The sequence below is a fragment of the Alternaria rosae genome (assembly GCF_020736505.1).
Source record: "Alternaria rosae strain MPI-PUGE-AT-0040 chromosome Unknown BKA58scaffold_1, whole genome shotgun sequence".
NCBI lineage: Eukaryota > Fungi > Ascomycota > Dothideomycetes > Pleosporales > Pleosporaceae > Alternaria > Alternaria rosae.
In genome coordinates, this window is record NW_025763570.1 from 4,783,706 (window position 1) to 4,802,479 (window position 18,774).

The window sequence follows — 18,774 nt, forward strand, 5'->3', positions numbered from 1 at the left end:
GATTCTTCATAGTCTACTTGGTCTTTCCCTTCTGCGCTGGGATTCCTAAAAGAAGTTTATTGTTGCCCTGTGTCGCAAAAAGCGGTGTTGGGATCTGTACATGAGTGTCGCGCTGCCTGAGAAATATTGCAAGTACCACAAGTCATGGCGTTCCTGGCCTCCGTTCTCTGATCTACTATATAAGTCGTCTTTTGTGCTTTACTCCCTCTCCAACACTTGCTCCATATTGAACCAAAACGTATAGCAAAACAATTCATGGCTGCCTCTCTCCAAAAAAAAAAAAAACACAAGAGACAGCGATGTCTCTTCTCGTTTTCGAAAGTGGCTACAAAAGCCTTTCCACCGAACAGTATGTGTGGCACACAGAATCAATCTCGCATACACGATATACATGCGTTCCGGCCGTTGCCCCGCTATCAGACGATGAGGTATTTAAGACTTTCACGAGTGACTCTCTCCAAGCCTCTCACTACACACTTTCTACTACAATTTACCAAAAGCATCGAATCTGCTGTCCATGACTTGCTTCGTCAGAAATATTGAAATCACCGCTGCCTAGAATTATGCCCGTTCCGCCACTTGGTATTCTCTCGTTTATAAAGTCCAAGGACTGCGAGCTATTACTTCCTTCCACCTCTGCGTGTCTTCTACCTTTCGAAAAAAGACAATATTCAGCAATAACGTTCTAGAACTAGAAGATTTGCTCCCATGTTCTGGCTCTCTGAGATTCCACAACTTTCCAATACGAAACGCGTAGCTTTTTTGCCAACCCAACCCAAAAACAGAAGGAGCACCTAATTATGTCTTTCCGCTGCACCAGAAAACAACATGGTGTTTTGCGATGTTGTGGACCTGCCAAAACTTCCATGTATTCACCGAATGACTGGTTCCTGCCGAGTTGGCAGAGTCGAAATTCTTTAAAACACGAAAGGAAACTCCCATGAGCACCAGCATTTGCTGACTGTCGTATAAAATCCCACTCCAGAACCGGGATGCTTCTTTATCTCCACTTACTTCATAGTAACAACAAAATCCGAGACGAAGGCTTCTATGGGTGTGGTGTCGAGAACAAAGATGATAAGGGGCAACCCAATGTCCAGTTCTTTGCTCGTATCAAAAATGCTACAGACCACCCCATGTTGTTGAGGTCTTCGAGAAATGGGCTGGGTTCACATATTCAGAATGAGTGTACCGTACTCTGCCATGAGGATGATCAAACTCAGGCTCCTTTCTCCAAAGCTTCGTGTCGTCATATCCGATGGTAGAAGCAATCCCATATTGCTGCGTAAAACATCGAACATGCCATTTGTATGTGGGTCATGGACTTGCTGGAATCAGGTGAAAGAACTTTCGATGATTCGACGTTGGCGCGAAGAGCCTGAGAAGTATAAAAGGGTATGAATCGAACGTCAACGAGGTTATGCAGGTCGAGTGTCCTTCATTCTTAGGCTTTTCAAAGTCGCGTTAGACAAAAAGATGTGTCCTTCCCTCCTGGAAACCAAAGACGGCAATAGTGGCTCTCATGGAGTCAGAGGGGCCTGTCAGCTGCGGATAATGCTAGTGCGTCGAGGGCCGGTCTCATAGCTTCTCAAGACAAGTTTATTTCCGTGTGCTTCTGACATGCGTGGCAGAAGTCGTCATCTATACTATGAACATACATAACTACAAACATCTTCCTTTCGAACTGCAGTGACCTAGAACGCGACAGTCTATCGCCCCATCTACTCAACAACCCCCATGATCTTAACATCATCCGCCCTCCACTTCCTCATCGGCACCTTCCCCAACTCCCCCCTCAGCCTCTCCTGATCACCCCAAACCTCCTCCCCAACCTCTTCCCTACTTACCCAAGCCCAATCTCCCTTTAGCACACCCACCCCATACCTCCCATACTCTTCTCCCACCTTCAATAACCTGGTATCTGACCCCCAAATCCCCGCTTCCTCTGGATCAGTTATTAAGGTATAACTCCTCTCATGAACTGTTTCGCTGTCTTCGAAAACGAGCGCTTCAGTCTCGTTGGGCGGGAAAGGATCGGTTTCACCCTCTACGTCTGCGTCTGGCGGACTGTAGCCTGTCATTGGGCCTCGCTTCTTTCCGGTTTTGAGGTCGCGAAGTTCAACGCTGGCTTTGTTGCGGCCGTGGGGTATAGAGCGTAGGACGGCGATGCCTTGTGTGCTCGCGATGTTGTCGCGAGTAGTGTCTAGACGCCATGCAAGTGTGATGGTGCAGGGTGGGTTGCCTGAGACGGATATCGTGTCGGTGGAGGTGTGTATGGTTGCGCGGATAGGCAGAGGTTTAGGGACTGTGGCGAGGGCTTTGAAAGTGTAGCTAGGAATTGGTGGAGATGGCTGCGGTATGCTCTCTGTTTCCGGCTCGGGCAAGTTGGCTGGGTCACTATGCTCACCAGCGTACCATGTCGTAATGCCGTGAGACCGGAGACGGATGGTGTACATTCTCCCCGCTACGAGCGATGATGGATCGAAATAGAGGGGCATGGGATGCGAAACTGTAGTACCTGGACGAGTCGACCACATGATATAACTGTCGAGCTTGTCGGGGTCTAGTACAAGAAGTCGTTCAACCCCTTGAGTAGAAGTGCCGGATGGCACGTAGTCCACGCTTTCACCCGTCACTGCGTCGACGATTTCGAACAAGCCTTTTGCAAAAGCCGCTTCGGGATCAAAGATGGTGTTTTTGGTGTCGATGGTGAGTTTCGAGTGGTAATCGACATTGCGTACAAGGCTGATATCGAAAGTATCGGTGCAGTCAATGTAGCAGAATGGACTGGTGTATACCGTGAAAGATATGGAAGGAGCCATGGCGAGAATTGCAGTAACAGAACCACGCTATTAGACTTATCGGTTTGTCGGTGCAGCAGCGATGAATATAAAGAATCATGTGTCGGTGATTTGTCTACCCATGGTAGTGTGACGTCAACGGCGCTAGTCCCTGGTCGGGTGTCACCAAACCGCCCCAGGGCTTGTTCCCGTTCGCATCGAACATGCGCAGTAGTTCTTTGCATTTCGCCCCCCAAATGAAGCATCTTCGAGGGAACAAGGCATGGTTGAGATGCCTCCGGGGCGGAGTAACGACACAGCCATCGTGAACCGTCACCTCTCCACGCGCCATACTGGAGTCATGGCTGTGCGTAACCACATGGACTCGTGCCGCTTGTTCCCTGACGACATTTTGGGCCGAGTATTGAGGCTACATGGTAATCCATAACACAAGCCACCCCAGAACGAAACCACCTCGTTGTACAGCTGGGGCGATAGTTCCTTGATTCTGCCTTGGACACCTTGTTCTTTTGCGATCGGGATGAGACAATGATGCCTGGTTGTACCGAACGACTACTGCGGGATCGAGTTCGAAGATGACCCTTTTGGAGTCCATGCCACAGCCACTTAGCCCCAAGAGAAGGACTAGACAGATCGATATGACGTTACATCCTCTCTGTTCCCTCATCTCGATCAATCATCTTCTCCAGCCCCACGGCCTATGTCTCGATCAATCGTCATGCCAGTGTTTCAGTAGAAGTCATTCAAGACACTTCAGGTCCTTTCGCCTTTATGGAGAGCCTGAAAGACCAACAATGGCCCCAAGATTCCGATGCAAGGCGGTGTTATCCCGTGGAATCAGGCATGCTATAATGTTTATGAAGGTTGTATGTTGTCGATGTACTGTATCTGCCTGATTCGAGATGGCCCCAATGATTATGTATAAAGCACTGATAGTCTGGACACTGGAATCTTGATCATACCACAGACCTTTTACCTACCTTAACTACCTCCTAAAACCAAGAGCATGTACCTCAATCCGAGCATTCTTGCCATAGCGCTCTCAATCAATGGGCTTACCTCTGCTAAGCCCATCGATAGGTTAGTCGAACTTCTATCATATCTAGTGGTCATGCCAAACTGACTCTCGTAGGACGTTCCACGCTGTGAAGCGAGAAGATCCTGTGTCCTATCCCTACGGCGATGCACTCCCCAACGAATTTCAGTGGCTCGGCTGGGACCCCGAAGATGAAACCCAAAAGTCAGAAGGCCAAAAGATACACGAAGCGTTCAAACAATGGGTACATAGTTCATGCAAAGGGAACCTTGGAAATCTCTGATGTTTCTCTCCGTTCCGAAACGATCGTTTTGCTGACAAGTTTTCGACTATCTAGGCAGACCTAGCCAAAGCAGGCATTACGGCAGCCTCAGGCGCTCCCGACAATGTGCACTTCAAACGCTTCTTTGGCACCCAAGACGCGGACGATACCAAGGCCATTCAAAACACCATGGCAAACATGTTCGACAACACAGCAGATTCGGCTACAGAAACCATAAAGAAGATGGTCCTTGAGCGTTCCGACTTTGGCGACCATTGTGAGAAAGATGGTTGGTTCGCCTACACGACTCCTACAGATGGGCACTTTCACCTGTGTCCCAAGGCCATTGCTCTGAAGCAAAATTCCGAGACCCAATGTTCGGATTTCAAGCGCGACTACATCGACAACACGGCCAGGACGCTGTCTTTTGTGATGCTACACGAGTTCACGCACTACGACTTTGTAGCCGATGACCGGATTGGCGCGATCATAGATAACGCCATACTGTCTACTGATTGCTTCAAACTGGACGATGACGATAAGCTTGAAAATGCCCAGAGCTATGCGTTCAATGCTGCAGTAAGTCTTAGTTTCCAGCGACACAATACACGCTAAGAGAGACTCCTAGGACCAATACTGGTCCGATAAATGTCCAGACAAAGACTTCAAGGACCCGGTTAAACCCACACCAACTCCCACACCGACGCCAACACCGACTCCCACCCCAACTCCCGAACCCGTAGCCCCTTACGCCGACCAACCCGGCCAATGCCACATCCACGTCAACGAATACGAAACCTGCGACTCGCACGACGACAATCTCAGCGTCGAAATAACCATGTGGGACGTTTCCGGCGCGCAAATCGGCTACGTCGATAAGACCAAAGCCGGAGCTGGAAACACGCTGATGATGAAGAGCAAGCTGGAAAACACCCTCGAAGTCACGCCGGAGAACCAGCACGACTACATCCAATTCACCTTAGGCGGGCAGTCTTGGGCGACGAATAAAGACAACGACGAGAGTGCGCCGGTGTATTGTAAAGTCGGGGGCTGGGACCCAAAGGCTGGTCCGGTGTGTAATGAGTTTGATAGTGGGACAGCTCAAGAGTCTAAGAGGCAGATGGATTGTTATTTTCAGTGCCCTTGGGGTGGTGGAGCGACGTCTGATGGGTCGTAAGCCTTTGTAGCAAGGGCAGAATACAGCAGCAATGTGCGTGAAGGCGGATAGCGACTCCGCTCGGATACGAGTTAAGAACACTCTTTTTGTATGACGTGGAGGACAAGAACTTGGGTTGGTAAGAGCACACAATCATGGAGTAACGGAATGTACAATATATCGTGGAATTCTCACACGTCTCACATAACGCATCTCTCATCTGCTCATCACCGCCCGATCTATCGACTAAGCATACAAAAGCAGACGAAAACGCTCGAAAAAACAAGAGAACAAACAAACAGGGGTATCTCAAGGCTCAGACGATATGTAACAAGGACGTTAAAACGCGTCGCTCCCACCGACCGTAACGCCTTGTGTCAGTCATGGTCGTCTTCTCACGAGCCGGTGAAGAGATGCCAGACAGCTGTAAAACAGGTAGCAGAACTCCGCAGAACGCCTCAAATGCCGCATGCAAAACAAGTAGAAGAGAATCATATCATCACCAGCCACCTGGCATGTTGAGTGCCATCAATCGGCAGACCTAGACTTGGGGGCTTTTAGCAAGGACGGCGTACGGAGAAGATGCAGGGAGCTCAAAGCTCCATCCTCTCGATGATGCCCTCGCTCATCGTCCGTATCTTACTCACGACCCTCTCTCGGTCTACGAGTGACTCAACGTCGCTGTCGTCATCGCTCTCGTAGTAATCGGCGTCCATGCTCATGTCTCTGGCTGGCAGGTAGCGCTGTTGTTCTGCATCGACGACATCGCCGGGGTGATCAATGACCATGTTGTCGAGCTCATCACTGTCTCCGTATGCTTCAAGTCCCTTCCTAGCACGATCACCAAGCCAGTATTCCGCGCGCTTCCTACTGCCCGCATTCGCACTGGACTCGTATTTTGATGCTTTGAATTTCGACATGAGCGACATGGCGACACTGGGAGAGTTCGACAAAGCCGATATCCCGCGGAGGTAGAAGTATGCAACTCGCTTACGCTCCTTGTTGTACAGGAAGAAGTGGTGACTCCAAATCGCGCCGTCATCGGCGAATGGGTCATCTGATGGCTCCCATGCGTAGTATTCGCAGCTCGACATGTCCATCTCGCTATCGACCAGGTGCCAACTTCGCGGACTCCATATCGGTGAGCCAAGCGGTGTGACTGCGCCTGCTGGTAATCCAGCAGAGTACACTTGTGGGCGGAGATAGTACATTGTAGTGTCGATCTTGTGCATGAAGCTGTGGATGGTCTCGCGACGGAATTCGTCAGGATTCAGGGTATTCGCGAAGTCGTAATCGATGTGTGTGGCATTGAGCGTCGCGATGAGGTATGCGAAGGTGTGACGGTTTGCTGCTTCGCTGAAGGATCCAAAAGGCGTGTCTCGGGAGATGTCAAGTTGGTCTGCGAACTGAGCTGCAGACTGCTCGGAGAGCCCCGCGACTGCGGATAGCAGATCCTTGTGTCGCTCCTCGAGCGTCCTCTCGATGCGCTTATACAACTTCTTGTCGCTTCCCGCTGCTTTGATGGTCCATAGATCGCATCCGCCGATGATCGCTGTATCCTGCGTATCGAAGTTGAGGGCGAGGTTCACCTCGTGGAGGGCGCACAAATCGAGGTACTACGGTCCCACCGGGTCAGCTATGTCGTCATTCTGGCCTTATCGCATCGAGCACTTACCTTCATTGCGCTTAATGTGGACTCGTTTGGGCTGAGTGATTATTTGAGAATATATCGCGTATGATCCCGGAAGTTGGAGATACGGTATGGTTCAGCGCGCCGTGGCTGCTGGGTGTGGCTGTGGCTGTGGTCGGGAGGGGGTAGCCTGCGCGAACCGATACAACAAGTAAACACGACTCTAGGCTGGCTGCGGAGAGGAGAGGGTACTGTCGTTCGGCCAGACGATCGTCTAGCAGGCAGTGGACATATGTATGGCTTGGGCGTGGTAGTGGTGTGAGATGTCGGTGTCGCTGTAACGACGTGGTCGCGATTGCGGAGAAGGTCAGCTTGGCGGTGTCGCCGAGCTAACAGCGGCATGTGTGTCGGGTCGTCCTTCCTGATTGGTCGATACGCAACCTGCCTCTCAACCAACAACAGCTGCCGATAAGAGTGGATGCGTAGGCGACTGGCGTTGAGTGTTGATGTTAGTTGTCTGTGGCCATGCCGGGTGTGTCTGGTGCGCGGGGCATGTCATCTGATGATCGAACACGTGAAGGACAGAGATGCCTGAAGATGAATTCACATGAATTCGGCAACGTATCATTTGATGTATGCATGTCAAGGCTCTGGATGAAGGACCAAACGCTGATCCGAACCAATCGCTGTCACGAAGTGCAGGTGCGCAGCGTCTCTGCGGTGTGGAGACCTGTAGCTAGATGAATAAGGTAAGTGAACCAGCGTAAGGAAAAAGAAAAGAGAGAGAGAGAGAGAGAGTTGTCAAGTCTATCAGGGTGAAGTCTCGATGTCATGATGTGTGATCACGTTCGAGCCCATGAACCGCTTGTGTCAAACCTAGCTGTGTCGAGCAAGCCCGCCAGTCCGAGGTGTATGAATTGTAGTAGATAGAGTACAGCTACCGCCATCCGCTCTACAAGGCAGGATGGCAGGTAGTGCGTTCTCCAGATGATCCAACCCCTGCGCCGTGTGATATCGTTTCGCTCTTGACGCCTGCCCTTAGGAAGTTGTTTAGCATGAGCCGTGTTGCAACGGACGACTGTGTGTGTGTGTGCCGTAGCCCTACTCCAAACTCCAATAACGCCGTACAATGTGTGTTCGCATGCGGATGTCGGATCGGGTCTATAAGATGCCGCTCTCTCGAAGCCGGCCTTTGAATTCGTCCGCGTTCTGGAAGCCATCAGGCGCGGTCAGTTGGGACTCTTGGGACGGCGGTGACGAAGGGCCAGAAGGTGAGATGCAGTAGTGCGTTCCGTACACGTTTACATAATCTTGGTAACGATATCGTCCTCAGCCTGACGACAGGGCGCGTCAGCCAGCTGGCGCTATGGGTGCGTGCGGCGAAACAGACCCGAAAGTCATCACACCTCACTCACCTCCATATCTTCGAGGCTGTCTTGCTGTCCTATACACCGGAGCACATTCTTTTTACTGCTCTCTTGCATCTCACCCGCGAGCAGTAGCTCGTCCAGGATGAAGTATGCCTTTTGGAAGTTGAAGATGATGTCGAGCTCGCATACGTTGCCGTAGTACTTGTCCATCTGCTCGACGTAGCGGTGGACGATTTCGAGGGTGATCAGCTCATTGTCGGTCGAGTCACAGCCGGCGATGAAGAAGAGCGAGGCATATCGGCGATATACGATCTTGGTGTCTGGAGAATGTGTGAGCTAGCGAAGCTCTTGCCCCTGCGGAGCCCACTGACCTTTGTACTCTAGGAAGTTGCACATGCGGGTGCGGCGGGCGAGGACGAGTTGCGAGACGTCTTTGACAATCTTGGCCTTGTCTTTGGGGGCGAGGGTGGTGAACCACTTGGCTAGGCGCTGCGAGCTTCAGCAAGGGACTTGAGATTCTAGGGTGAGGGACCAACCACTTTGCCCTGCCGGGACAGCAAGATGAGGTACCTGAGCTGTTAGTGACTGCAGTCTGTTGTAGGCGATGTGTTAGAGGGCTCCTTACTTGATCGTCATGGTGTCGTGTGAGGAGAAGATGCCAGTAGCTCGTGTCTGGCGCAATGGGGAAAGATGTTAGGTTCGGCGATCGGCGGTCACAGGCCAGCCCCGCGACTTTGAGACGTCAATGCGCCTTCATATCCCCGCTATCACCATCTCAGTCTGGACAGTAAATACTTGCGCGCAAGCAATTCTGCTCTTAGCCCATTCCTACTCATCATTGCCCAAAGCCTTGCGATTCAAAATATCTGCGCTACTGCACATCCGACGCGACTGCTATCCTAAGACGACCCACCCGCTGACAAACGTTCACCCTTCATACGGCAACTCGAATACCCCCGAAGAGTCACCACCACACAATATAGGAGCATCTTTCGTCAGAACTGTCCTTTCTCGCGTGATCATTCCGCGACGCTACCAATCGAAATCATGAAGCTCGTACTGTCTACCTCGTATGTCTCTCCATCTCTCCAAATGCCTTGCCTAACAACCCAGAAATACCATGTCCGGTGGTCCTTCCGTGATAAGACGACCCTTCTTCGAGAAATCAAACACTGAACTCACCTCCTCCCTGCGCGCAAACTTCGCCGCCCACCAACCCTCTCCGGCACCCTCAAAACCCGACTACACAACATGGACCACCAAGACCGACTCCGCGCTATACGTACCCACGCACACGCCCTCACCTCTTACCGAACCGCGAGAATCCTACGATATCACAGTAAAACTGTTCTACCTTCCCAACATACCCACCGACAGACGCTGCGCACAAACACGAGAAGCGATAGAACTAGTGCTGAAAGAGCTGGGCACATCATCGATAGACCTCCTCATCGTCAGTTTCCCAGGCGTATCCTTCGATGCCGACGATGAAGATTCCGATCTCGACGACGACGACGAGCCGCCCTCGCCCCCCTCCGCAACACAATCCACAACCGAAAACACCACGGGCGACTGTCCCGACGCTGGCGCACCACCAGAAGACATAGAAACCATGGTAACAACATGGCGGTCACTCGAGAAACTGCATGCAGAAGGCCTTGTATCGAAACTGGGGATCGCAGAATTCGGCGTCGCGCGCTTGACAAAGTTCCTCGAACAGACCAAGATAAAACCAAGTGTGAATCAGATCAACGTGAGGGACTGCTGTGTCGTACCTAAGCCGTTGATACTGTATGCGAAGCAACAGCAGATCGAGCTGCTGACACATAATGATTGTACTAACATCTTACCGCGAGGCACGCTACGGCAAATACTTGGTTCAGGAGAGAATGGGTCCGGTGTGTTGGCAGGAGATGGGAATCAGGACGGGCTCAAGGGCGATGTAGAGCCGCAGTGGGTAGTCAAATACACGGCCGTTGTCAAAGATAGAGGTGTGGTGGAAAGTAAAGGGTACTTCGCTGTTGCGGAACTGAGGGACTCGTAAGGATATGAAGACACGGAATCACTCAAATCGAATACAACGTTCCGATGTCTCTGGCCATGACAATTTAATTACACATACATCAGGTGTCCATAGACTACCCCATTCTCGCACATAAGTAACCATCAACTGAGTTCTGTCTCTATCATGGAAAAGGCGCAAGCGCTCCGCAGACTTTGCAGTTCAGCAATTCTCCGAAGCTTCCCAAGTTTGCAGCCACCAGTGGCTTACCACACTTCTGACATTTTGTCAGGTCGACGCCACTGTTGTCTACCTTGGGGTATGTTGGTGGCGATTGGATTGGTGCGCCTGCGCTGGCCTTACCCTTTGGTTCAGTAGAGTTATTCATCGCGATTTGTTTTGGTGTTGGTACTAGACTTGGTGGTCGTTCGGGTGTTTGGTAGGTGTTGTGGATGTTTGCTTGTATGTGTATGTGTATCTCTGGTAGTCAGCGTTTGATTGGGTCGACTTCGTGTGTAATAATTCGGGTGGTGGTGGTAGAGGGTTTGGTGGGTATGTAGTATATAGAACATATGAATCCACTGTGTGTGAAGGAAGTAAACATGTTGTATACTTCACTACTGGAATTCTACTGCGTTGTGGAACATCAATATGAATCTCCTGGAAGACTCTTGATTTGACATCGTCGATTGATGGATGGAGTTTGTTCATGGAATGAAGGTGCCCCCGGGTTCTATTACAGTACAGGGTTCGTCGACAGACTGAGATCCTACGTAAACACCTGGGGAATACTTCTCGATAATGGAGGTGAAGATACAGTTGTTCGCTGGACGCTCAGCTTCACGGCGCCTCCACTGTGAATACATGAGTCCATCACCTAGTTCCACATACATAACCCTTTCTATGGCTCGTCATGCCCACTCCATATCTCCAATCTTCCCTAACACATATCCCGTATCGCAAGTGGACACAGCCTCCAATGATGATCCAAACAACCCCTTCAAACAAGCGGTCTGCCAACACCAAATCAGATACCTCATCCAAACACGAACAAATCTCCAAATCAGAAACCGAACTCCTCATCCCTTACGTCTCCGACGACGAAGAAGACGAAGAAGACTCCGACAACAAACCTGGTTCTTTCAGCAACTGCTGGCACTGTGACACCCCCTTACCTCTGCCCACCTCGGATGAAACCAGCGTCGACTGTCTCGATTGTCAGTTTCCCAACTAATCCCTCGCGGCGGATGTACCACTAATTTGGCCAGGCGACAGATCTCGACGTTGATCCAAGGTATTTATGACGGGATGTAGTAAGCGGGAAGCGACATGAAGATATTGAGCTCCTACTACTACAGCAAAATGTCACGATGTATGTGCGGCGAAGGACGCATTATAGAATAAATATGCACCTGTTACGGTTGTAGCTTCGCAATAAGTCATGCCCCTCTTAAGTTACGTGTATTGGTTTGTAGCTTTTTCTATATGGTAGTCTATGAGCTAGGTTACTCCTGTTATGATATCCAGTTATGATTTTCTTTTCACGACGAAAGCGTCTTGATAGTCTTGTTCATCTAGTCCAACTAACAAAAAATCCTTACCGAATCTGTGTGGATACTCAAGTGAGAGCGTGAAATGGCATTCACTCCTATTGCACGTATCCGCGCACGGTCGATCTCGAACGATAGTAGCATTGCACATTCACTATTCCACATCGTCAGCGAACCGTGTTTGACCCCAACACACACCGAAGACCCCCGGAAACTCTCTTGCTATGCCATTAACCTATATGAACGTGTTGCTCTGGGGTTCTTCGCAACCCAGCTCAAGCATATGCTTGCGAGGTCCAATAGCTCCATCACCAAGATCAAAAGCACATCATGTCCATTCAAAGCAAACCCAAGCCGCATGAGGTTTACTTCTCAGTCTACGGCTCTGCCCATACAAACCCAGTTATACCCGGCGTCTCGGGTACAACATGTCCAACTCCTACCTCCACTTCCACCCGCACCCCGACTTCCAGGTACACATCTCCACCCTTACCCTCATCCAAACCCTCACTACTGACACCAATCGCATCTACCAGCGGCGCCTCATCACCGGATTCCGTGCGATCCTCTCCCACGCCTCCCGATATGCACAAACACAACATGTATATACAAACCGATAAAGGCATCTACTACAGAGACGAAGGAGAGAAAAAAACAGAAACGGGAACGTGATGATTCTGAGTGACACTTGTGAAGATTGCGGGGGGGAAGTGGTGTGGGCGACTAAGGGGCCATGGTTGTTGAAATGTCGGGATTGTGGGGAGATTCAGTAGAGACGAGAGAGAGGGGAGAGATAAATGGGAAAGGTGCGGTGAAGAAGACTTTGGAGAGATGAGAGATGCGGACATGTGTGTAGGTAATGGTGTATAGCGCTTGAACATGGGTTGTATGTATGTGGTAGGTGACTGTTTATTGGCTTCTGCGCCACGAGGGCAATGGATGAGGTATACTGTTTAAGTTTGAGACTACCAATTCAAGGTATGTGAATAGCGTTTGACGCGTTCTTCTTTCTACTCATGTTTCAATAATTCTTCGGGAGTCTTGCTAACGTCTCATTGAGATGCTGTCATGGACCCACAGCGCACTGTATATCAGTCCTTGGGCTATGAGTATCACGAATAATGCTGTCTACAATAGCATGACAAGCACATATTTCGTAGTCTGATCGTTCGCATGAACCTGGTCAAGATGTAGACGCCAGTACGTGTCCTGAGTACCAATACAATGGGAATTCGTAGTATCTGACTATGACCAGACAGGAAATCCCTTCACCTTTTCAGCCCCAGTCCGACGGCCGCTGGAACTAAACGCGCGGACCCAGCGGGAGCAAGCGCTTGGGTAGATAGACCGTTCATCCAAGCGACATCCCCATGAGGAAGTCTCTTTGTTCCTGATCATGCGGGCCGTTGGGGTCTAGAAAGAGTCGCTGGTCCGATGAGACCGTGTTTTGGGGTTTGGAAGGAATGTGCATGTCGGAGGTGAACTATTCCTTCCGGTCTTCGCCGATGAGGATCTTAGTATAGGGACTTGGCTACACCTGGCCAGCGCGTATAGGCTTACGATAGATTGTAAAATGGCGCCATGTTATCAACGCCATCGCATCATTTCGAAGCCGACATCTTCGCGTACGATAGCACATCGTTAGGCGACCAAGAGTTTGGTAGAGAGTATGCTGAGATACGTTAGCGCCATCAGAATCAACAGCTAAGCATGAAGCGGCTCATCACATGCATATCCTCATCATAGCTTCTCATATCAGCAAACTCAAAGTTGGTGGCGCAACGCCCTAGTCCAGGAACACGCCCCGTGGGACCCAAGATGTTGACCGATCAGGAGTTATAACCACGAGGTCGCCTTATCGATAGGAATTAGGTTTGCTGTGCCGCATGTCTGCTTTCTTTTGGGCGATGGAATGGGACAAGCGATGCAAATCCCAGCGCTACGGCGACAGAAACGTCTGCCAGTGATGGTCAGGTGCCACACACCCTTCTGGTAGTATTGCCGTCATGGAGCCGACGAGAGCGTATTCGTACTTTGCGGATGGTTTGCAGAGTGAGGATTTATTGATTAGGGGAGTCGAGATTGATACTCCAAATTCGAGATCGATGTTTACCTCACCGCGAATCTACATTCGCGCCGGCTTTTTACGCGCATACAAACAACATGTGCAATTTGTAGCAACGAACTCTTGTAGCCCATCAACCGCTGAGACCCGCTCCGGTATCTGGGAGCTTGAGCAGAGTGCGGTTCCTTAGTGTCCAGGGGGCGATCAACGACCCTGTTGGTTATTGGTTCCCATCCGAGCGCATTCGATGTAAGGGGTCGAGGGTCCAATGAGTGCTCGTAACCACCCACCATAGAGAGGAAAAAGGATCGTGTCTTACATGCACTACATGCACTAGAAGCAGCTACAGTATCGTCAATATCGACTTGATGGTACAGAACCGCCTGGAAAGCTTAGTCACACAAACGACCCTTACGTTGGATGTGCATGAAGAATTGTTCTTCGTACATGTAGCAGGTGAGCTCAGCGCTTCTCTGCAGTCCTCCATGCAGGCTGACGAGCTCGAAGCAAGATAGACTTCTGATGTGAGCTGGACGAAACGTGGTGCTGACTGGCGCGCGGATCCCGGTAACTTTGCATTGTCCTTGCATAGTTGTCATGTAAAGAGATTCGTTTCACGGCGCACAGTCAGATCCAACGACAAACCTATCGCGCTTATGACCAAACGGGTGGTGTGAGCTGTGTGGCAGTTCACATCGAGTCCCGGATGGAATTCTGCTAACTCTGTGTGGTGTGCAATCGCCCAATAAGGTTTCTCAGCCAGAACAACACAAGAGGCAACCGTCGGTCACTCCGTTGCGGGGTTCCAGGTCAGAGATTGTCACGAAGTGGCGCTGCGTCCGGACTGCCTCAGCCAGCTGTCACCGTCGTCTCGTTGCAGTATTCCTTAGCGAAAGAGGGGCGCGCAATCGAGGGGTCGGCAGTAGTAGCTAAAGCTAAGCTATCAGCTCTTGCGACAACTGGCCAGAGCTCTGATAGCCAAGTATAGAGCAAAGAGACTGATGCTGTCTGGATCTCCTAGTAGCGCAGTGCAGGACGCTGATCGTTGGAATTCGCTCGCCATCCCGACAAGCAGCGGTCTGGAGGTATTGAGACATGCTTTTCTGTGCGTCTGGAACTGCCGGTACGTAGGCGATGGTTTCAGGTGTGGTAGTAGGGTGTGGGGTTGGAGCATCTGGTTCGTCTGGGGAAGATGGCGGCCTAGACTTTGGACCGGGCGAACAACCGGAAGCGAGCGGGAGGCAACGAACGACATTTCAGACCACGCTGGACGACCATCTGGGTGGTTTGCAGTATGATGAACTTTTTTCTGTTGGGAATACGCGTGGTTGGATGTAAGCATTTCGAGAGTGCGGCTCTGCGGACCCAGGCGGCGCTCCTTCGCTGTGTACACGTCGCTGGGTGAGGGATTGCACTGGTGTGCAGCCAGCAAATTACCCGGCCCACCTAGCAACGCAATTTCCCACATGTACTCGTTGCCTTGGTTGCAAGGCTACGTCAAGCCAGCGAATGTGCCGATGGTGCTCGTGGCATTATGACGATTGCTCAGGATAAAAAAAACAATGCTCGCTTCGCTTGGGTCTGAGGTTTGTCTGTGAGGCTGTCAGGTGGTGTTCAAGCAGGGGAGGCGCAGCTGTGGCGGCGGATTGTTTATTGGCTGTAGTGCCGGCAAATCTCAGTGCGCTTCCCTCTTTGGGCAAGAGGGCAAAAGACAGGCCCGGAGATTGCCAATTTCGTCCTTCCTGAGGATCAAAACAGACGTGAAACGAGATTCGCAATTTTGGCTCTCCGTACGCCTCGCAACCTGGCCAGCGAAAACAATACTTCCAAGAGTCCGAGTATCCTAGGAAATGTGGATGGTCGGATGGAGCAACCTCCGCCGGCCATCGCATCGCCAATTGCATCGCCATCGCATCGCCCATCGGCCAGCGCGACCTTGGCCCCTGAATTGGAGTTTGGTAGCTACGCGTCATAGAGGCCGTTGTTGACGATACGATGTTGCTTGACACTGACAAGTAACGACGCGTAGGCGGGCGCCAGCGGAAGGTTTGATGCAGGGAGTTTGGCGCGCAAACCAATGGGCTGACCCGGAGACATTCGTATCGTATAGAGCAGCACCGTGGCTGTGCAATGCCATAGCTTTGGTATAGTGATCGCGCGTGCGCAATTCCAAGAATAATACAAACGACTCTGTGTATGTAGAGTTTTCAGGAAAACAGAGGCGCGGTCCGTGGGTGCAGGCTGGAGTTATCGGGTCCTGTACCCCAAGGACGAGGGGTTAACCTCTGTTGTACGATGCTTTTTCGTTCACCGCTCCGCTCGACACGTGATCGAAGAAAGAAAGAAAGACAGATCTAAATTCGACGGCGCAGCCTGAGCGTTGAGATGGTCGTCAGAAGGACAGCCGTTGTGTGCACTACGCTCCACAGATCGGGTTGTTAGTACCGAGCGGCGCGATGCATGGTAACCTTCGGACTCGTTTCAAGATTGGAATCGTCGTATCCTCGCAAACATGCTCACTATGGGGGCCTTGGCAGCAATGTTTTCCGTCTGCAAATGGCAGGAAGCAGTGGATCAAGAAAAATGAAGTAGAGTTTTTCAATTGCGGGACGTAGCTCGGCGCATTGCGCCGATGAGAGATGGACCCTGGAGATCATTGGAGATGATGCAGACAGCGGGAGACATGGGACTCCATGTTTATGACGTCGGAGGATATTGCGAATGATTCGCAAGCGTGCTTAGTTGGAAGGGAAGGGATGAGGAATGGAAAGGCCGAGCATGTCCAGATTGCACAAACCCTAGACGTGCGAAGCAACATCGTTATCTCCACATGCAGGTGCGAACCGGAACATTTTCTAGAAAGCGCAAGGAGTTGCAATGTCGATGCATCCAATGGGGCAGCAATGCAGTATCGCGCATGCAGGGACATGTCGACTAGATTGCCCTGACCTGAAGGCAATGAAGCTCTGGGAGGTTACAAATTCTTATCTGAAGAAGACCGGGACGAAGTGGCCATGTGGTACGAAGCCGAGTCTACAAGCCCCGTTGTGGCGGTATGAGACAGACATGGTGCTGAACTTGTTGCGCCCTCGAAGCCCAGGCCCGTCCTATCAGTAATGGAGAGAAAGTTGTGTGTACAGCATGGATGCAGTCGGGTTGGGCAGATCTGTATCTGCTCCTTGTCTCCTCATACTTGGAGGTGCTTGTAGTAGGTCAGCAGGTCCGGATCCGAGATGGCTTACTTCTTGACCTATTCAGTATCGTGGAAACCGTGGCTCAACTCTCTTGCGCTCGACCTTCCTCATCGGCAGGATGTGGGCGTCGGACGGCAACAAAGCCTTGCATCTTGCCTCTGGCATCCCGCTTCTCCGCATTTCGTCTATCACATCCTATTTATGGTGGCGAGGACGAGCGTCCGTCGTGGCTCCAAAGGGGGATAGCGAGGCGTCATTGCCCCTGCATAGCGAGGATCAAACGGGTGTAGTCTAGTCAATTGGTCCGAATTGCATATCAAATGCACGCTTGGCCATACATGTGCCGGGATACGCAGCCCCACCTCGAACGGGTGCTGTGAAACATCGAGTGCGCATCCTTCTGTCTCGAGACCGAGTGTGCGTGAACATGTCGGGCAGTTCGGATGGGAGGAGTGGGAGCGTGGGCAGGTAGTGCCAGCTGCGGTACATGCAGCGGAAGCAGCAGCGCTGCGATTTGATTGTTAGCCGCGCTGCCCGATGGGTGGTCGCGGGAAGGCAGCTGTTAGTGGAGAGGGGACGGCTGGCGGCATGTAGCCAAGACACACTGGGAGAAGATGGACAAGCAGAGCGAAGACGATGCATATCGCGTGCAGCCGCCTCAAAGGGGAGGGGTCCTGCAGCGCGTAAGGGTTGACGATATGAGCCAGGACTGCGGTGCGCAGCTCGACGGCAGCAACGGCAGACTTGTCGAGAGCCGCATGCACTGCACGAGGCACCACCACGTAGCTATTGGACAGTTGTCACGCACACGTTGGAGAAATTGTAGCTGGCTGTCGCTAGTGCCGTGACGCTGTACAGGTAGTGCTGATTCCTTGGAACCTGGTGGGAACTGAACTGGCAAACTACACAAGGCTAAGCAGCTATCGGCCGACTCTAGTACACTATCGGCAGGCATTGGTTAACCGATGGGACTGCTACATCATGGTTGTGCTGAGCGCTGGAAGGGTTTGCTCCCACGTCGCCCTGGCATCGAGTCGTGACTTCACACGTGTGAGGCTGCCGCGGAGGGATGGCCTTGCTACGGCTCATTGTGTTGTTGCGGTGCGGGAACAGGTCGACTGACGTGCCCGCAAAAGCAACGGACAGCGACAGGTGCCTGGCTGGTACCTGGCAGCGCGTCGCGGCATCGTGTGGATCAGGCGTGAAATTACGAGGGAGACAACGATTAGCATGGGTAAAGCACGAACCGGGGATCCCTGCGCGGTGTGGTGGTGCGTGCTAGCGTGGAGCCCGCCTGGGAAGGAACGACCGACAAAAGCGACAGTTGCCCTGGTGCTCGTCTCTCACCCACCTCCGCCAATTCACCGTCACCACCTCGCCGTCGTCCCCGTCGCGCCCTGCCGAACCTCACTCTGGAGCCCATTGTCGTTACTCACTCTAATTGAGGCGACTCTAGGCATCTGTCCGCTCATTTCCCCCGTCATTCCTTAATCTTGGGTGTACTGGCTTCACTCACTGCGACTACCACCACGGCAGCCTACCGACTTGCCCACTCCACCCGCAGCACTACCTCGACCTATATTGTACGCACCTCGCCCGCCTCGCACAACCTCACCGCCGGTCCTGCAATCTGCTCTTGCGCGTGCTGACTGTTATGTGTCAGTAGTAATCGCGTCAGCTCTTGTACCTCGACAGCGCTTGTTTCGTC

The 18,774-nt window shown here is 51.7% G+C and overlaps 5 protein-coding genes across 5 annotated transcripts; 2 read left to right on the plus strand and 3 right to left on the minus strand.

Moving 5' to 3' along the window:
• Positions 1–1,721: 1,721 nt before the first annotated feature.
• Positions 1,722–2,822, minus strand: BKA58DRAFT_447869 (uncharacterized protein; the record flags this gene model as incomplete). The annotated part of the gene is made up of 1 exon (XM_046174253.1): positions 1,722–2,822. One exon carries the CDS (start codon positions 2,820–2,822, stop codon positions 1,722–1,724), a length of 1,101 nt encoding a protein of 366 aa, XP_046032015.1.
• A 985-nt stretch (positions 2,823–3,807) lies between these two features.
• On the plus strand, positions 3,808–5,276 carry BKA58DRAFT_434885 (uncharacterized protein; the record flags this gene model as incomplete). The annotated part of the gene is made up of 4 exons (XM_046173295.1): positions 3,808–3,881; positions 3,934–4,081; positions 4,175–4,678; positions 4,728–5,276. 4 exons carry the CDS (start codon positions 3,808–3,810, stop codon positions 5,274–5,276), a joined length of 1,275 nt encoding a protein of 424 aa, XP_046032016.1.
• A 536-nt stretch (positions 5,277–5,812) lies between these two features.
• BKA58DRAFT_30754 (repressor of RNA polymerase III transcription MAF1) lies at positions 5,813–7,331 on the minus strand. Its single transcript, XM_046167165.1, has 2 exons — positions 6,931–7,331; positions 5,813–6,871 (listed from the first exon to the last, which is right to left on the minus strand). Exons 1-2 carry the CDS (start codon positions 6,934–6,936, stop codon positions 5,849–5,851), a joined length of 1,029 nt encoding a protein of 342 aa, XP_046032017.1. The 5' UTR covers positions 6,937–7,331; the 3' UTR covers positions 5,813–5,848.
• Positions 7,332–8,186: 855 nt separating this feature from the next.
• Positions 8,187–8,891, minus strand: BKA58DRAFT_434887 (AP-2 complex subunit sigma; the record flags this gene model as incomplete). Its single annotated transcript, XM_046173296.1, has 5 exons — positions 8,187–8,219; positions 8,301–8,575; positions 8,627–8,744; positions 8,792–8,825; positions 8,881–8,891. The coding sequence occupies 5 exons, from the start codon at positions 8,889–8,891 to the stop codon at positions 8,187–8,189; spliced, it is 471 nt and encodes a 156-aa protein (XP_046032018.1).
• A 411-nt stretch (positions 8,892–9,302) lies between these two features.
• BKA58DRAFT_408143 (uncharacterized protein) lies at positions 9,303–10,299 on the plus strand (the record flags this gene model as incomplete). The annotated part of the gene is made up of 2 exons (XM_046172066.1): positions 9,303–9,325; positions 9,369–10,299. The coding sequence occupies 2 exons, from the start codon at positions 9,303–9,305 to the stop codon at positions 10,297–10,299; spliced, it is 954 nt and encodes a 317-aa protein (XP_046032019.1).
• Between the last annotated feature and the right edge of the window lie 8,475 nt (positions 10,300–18,774).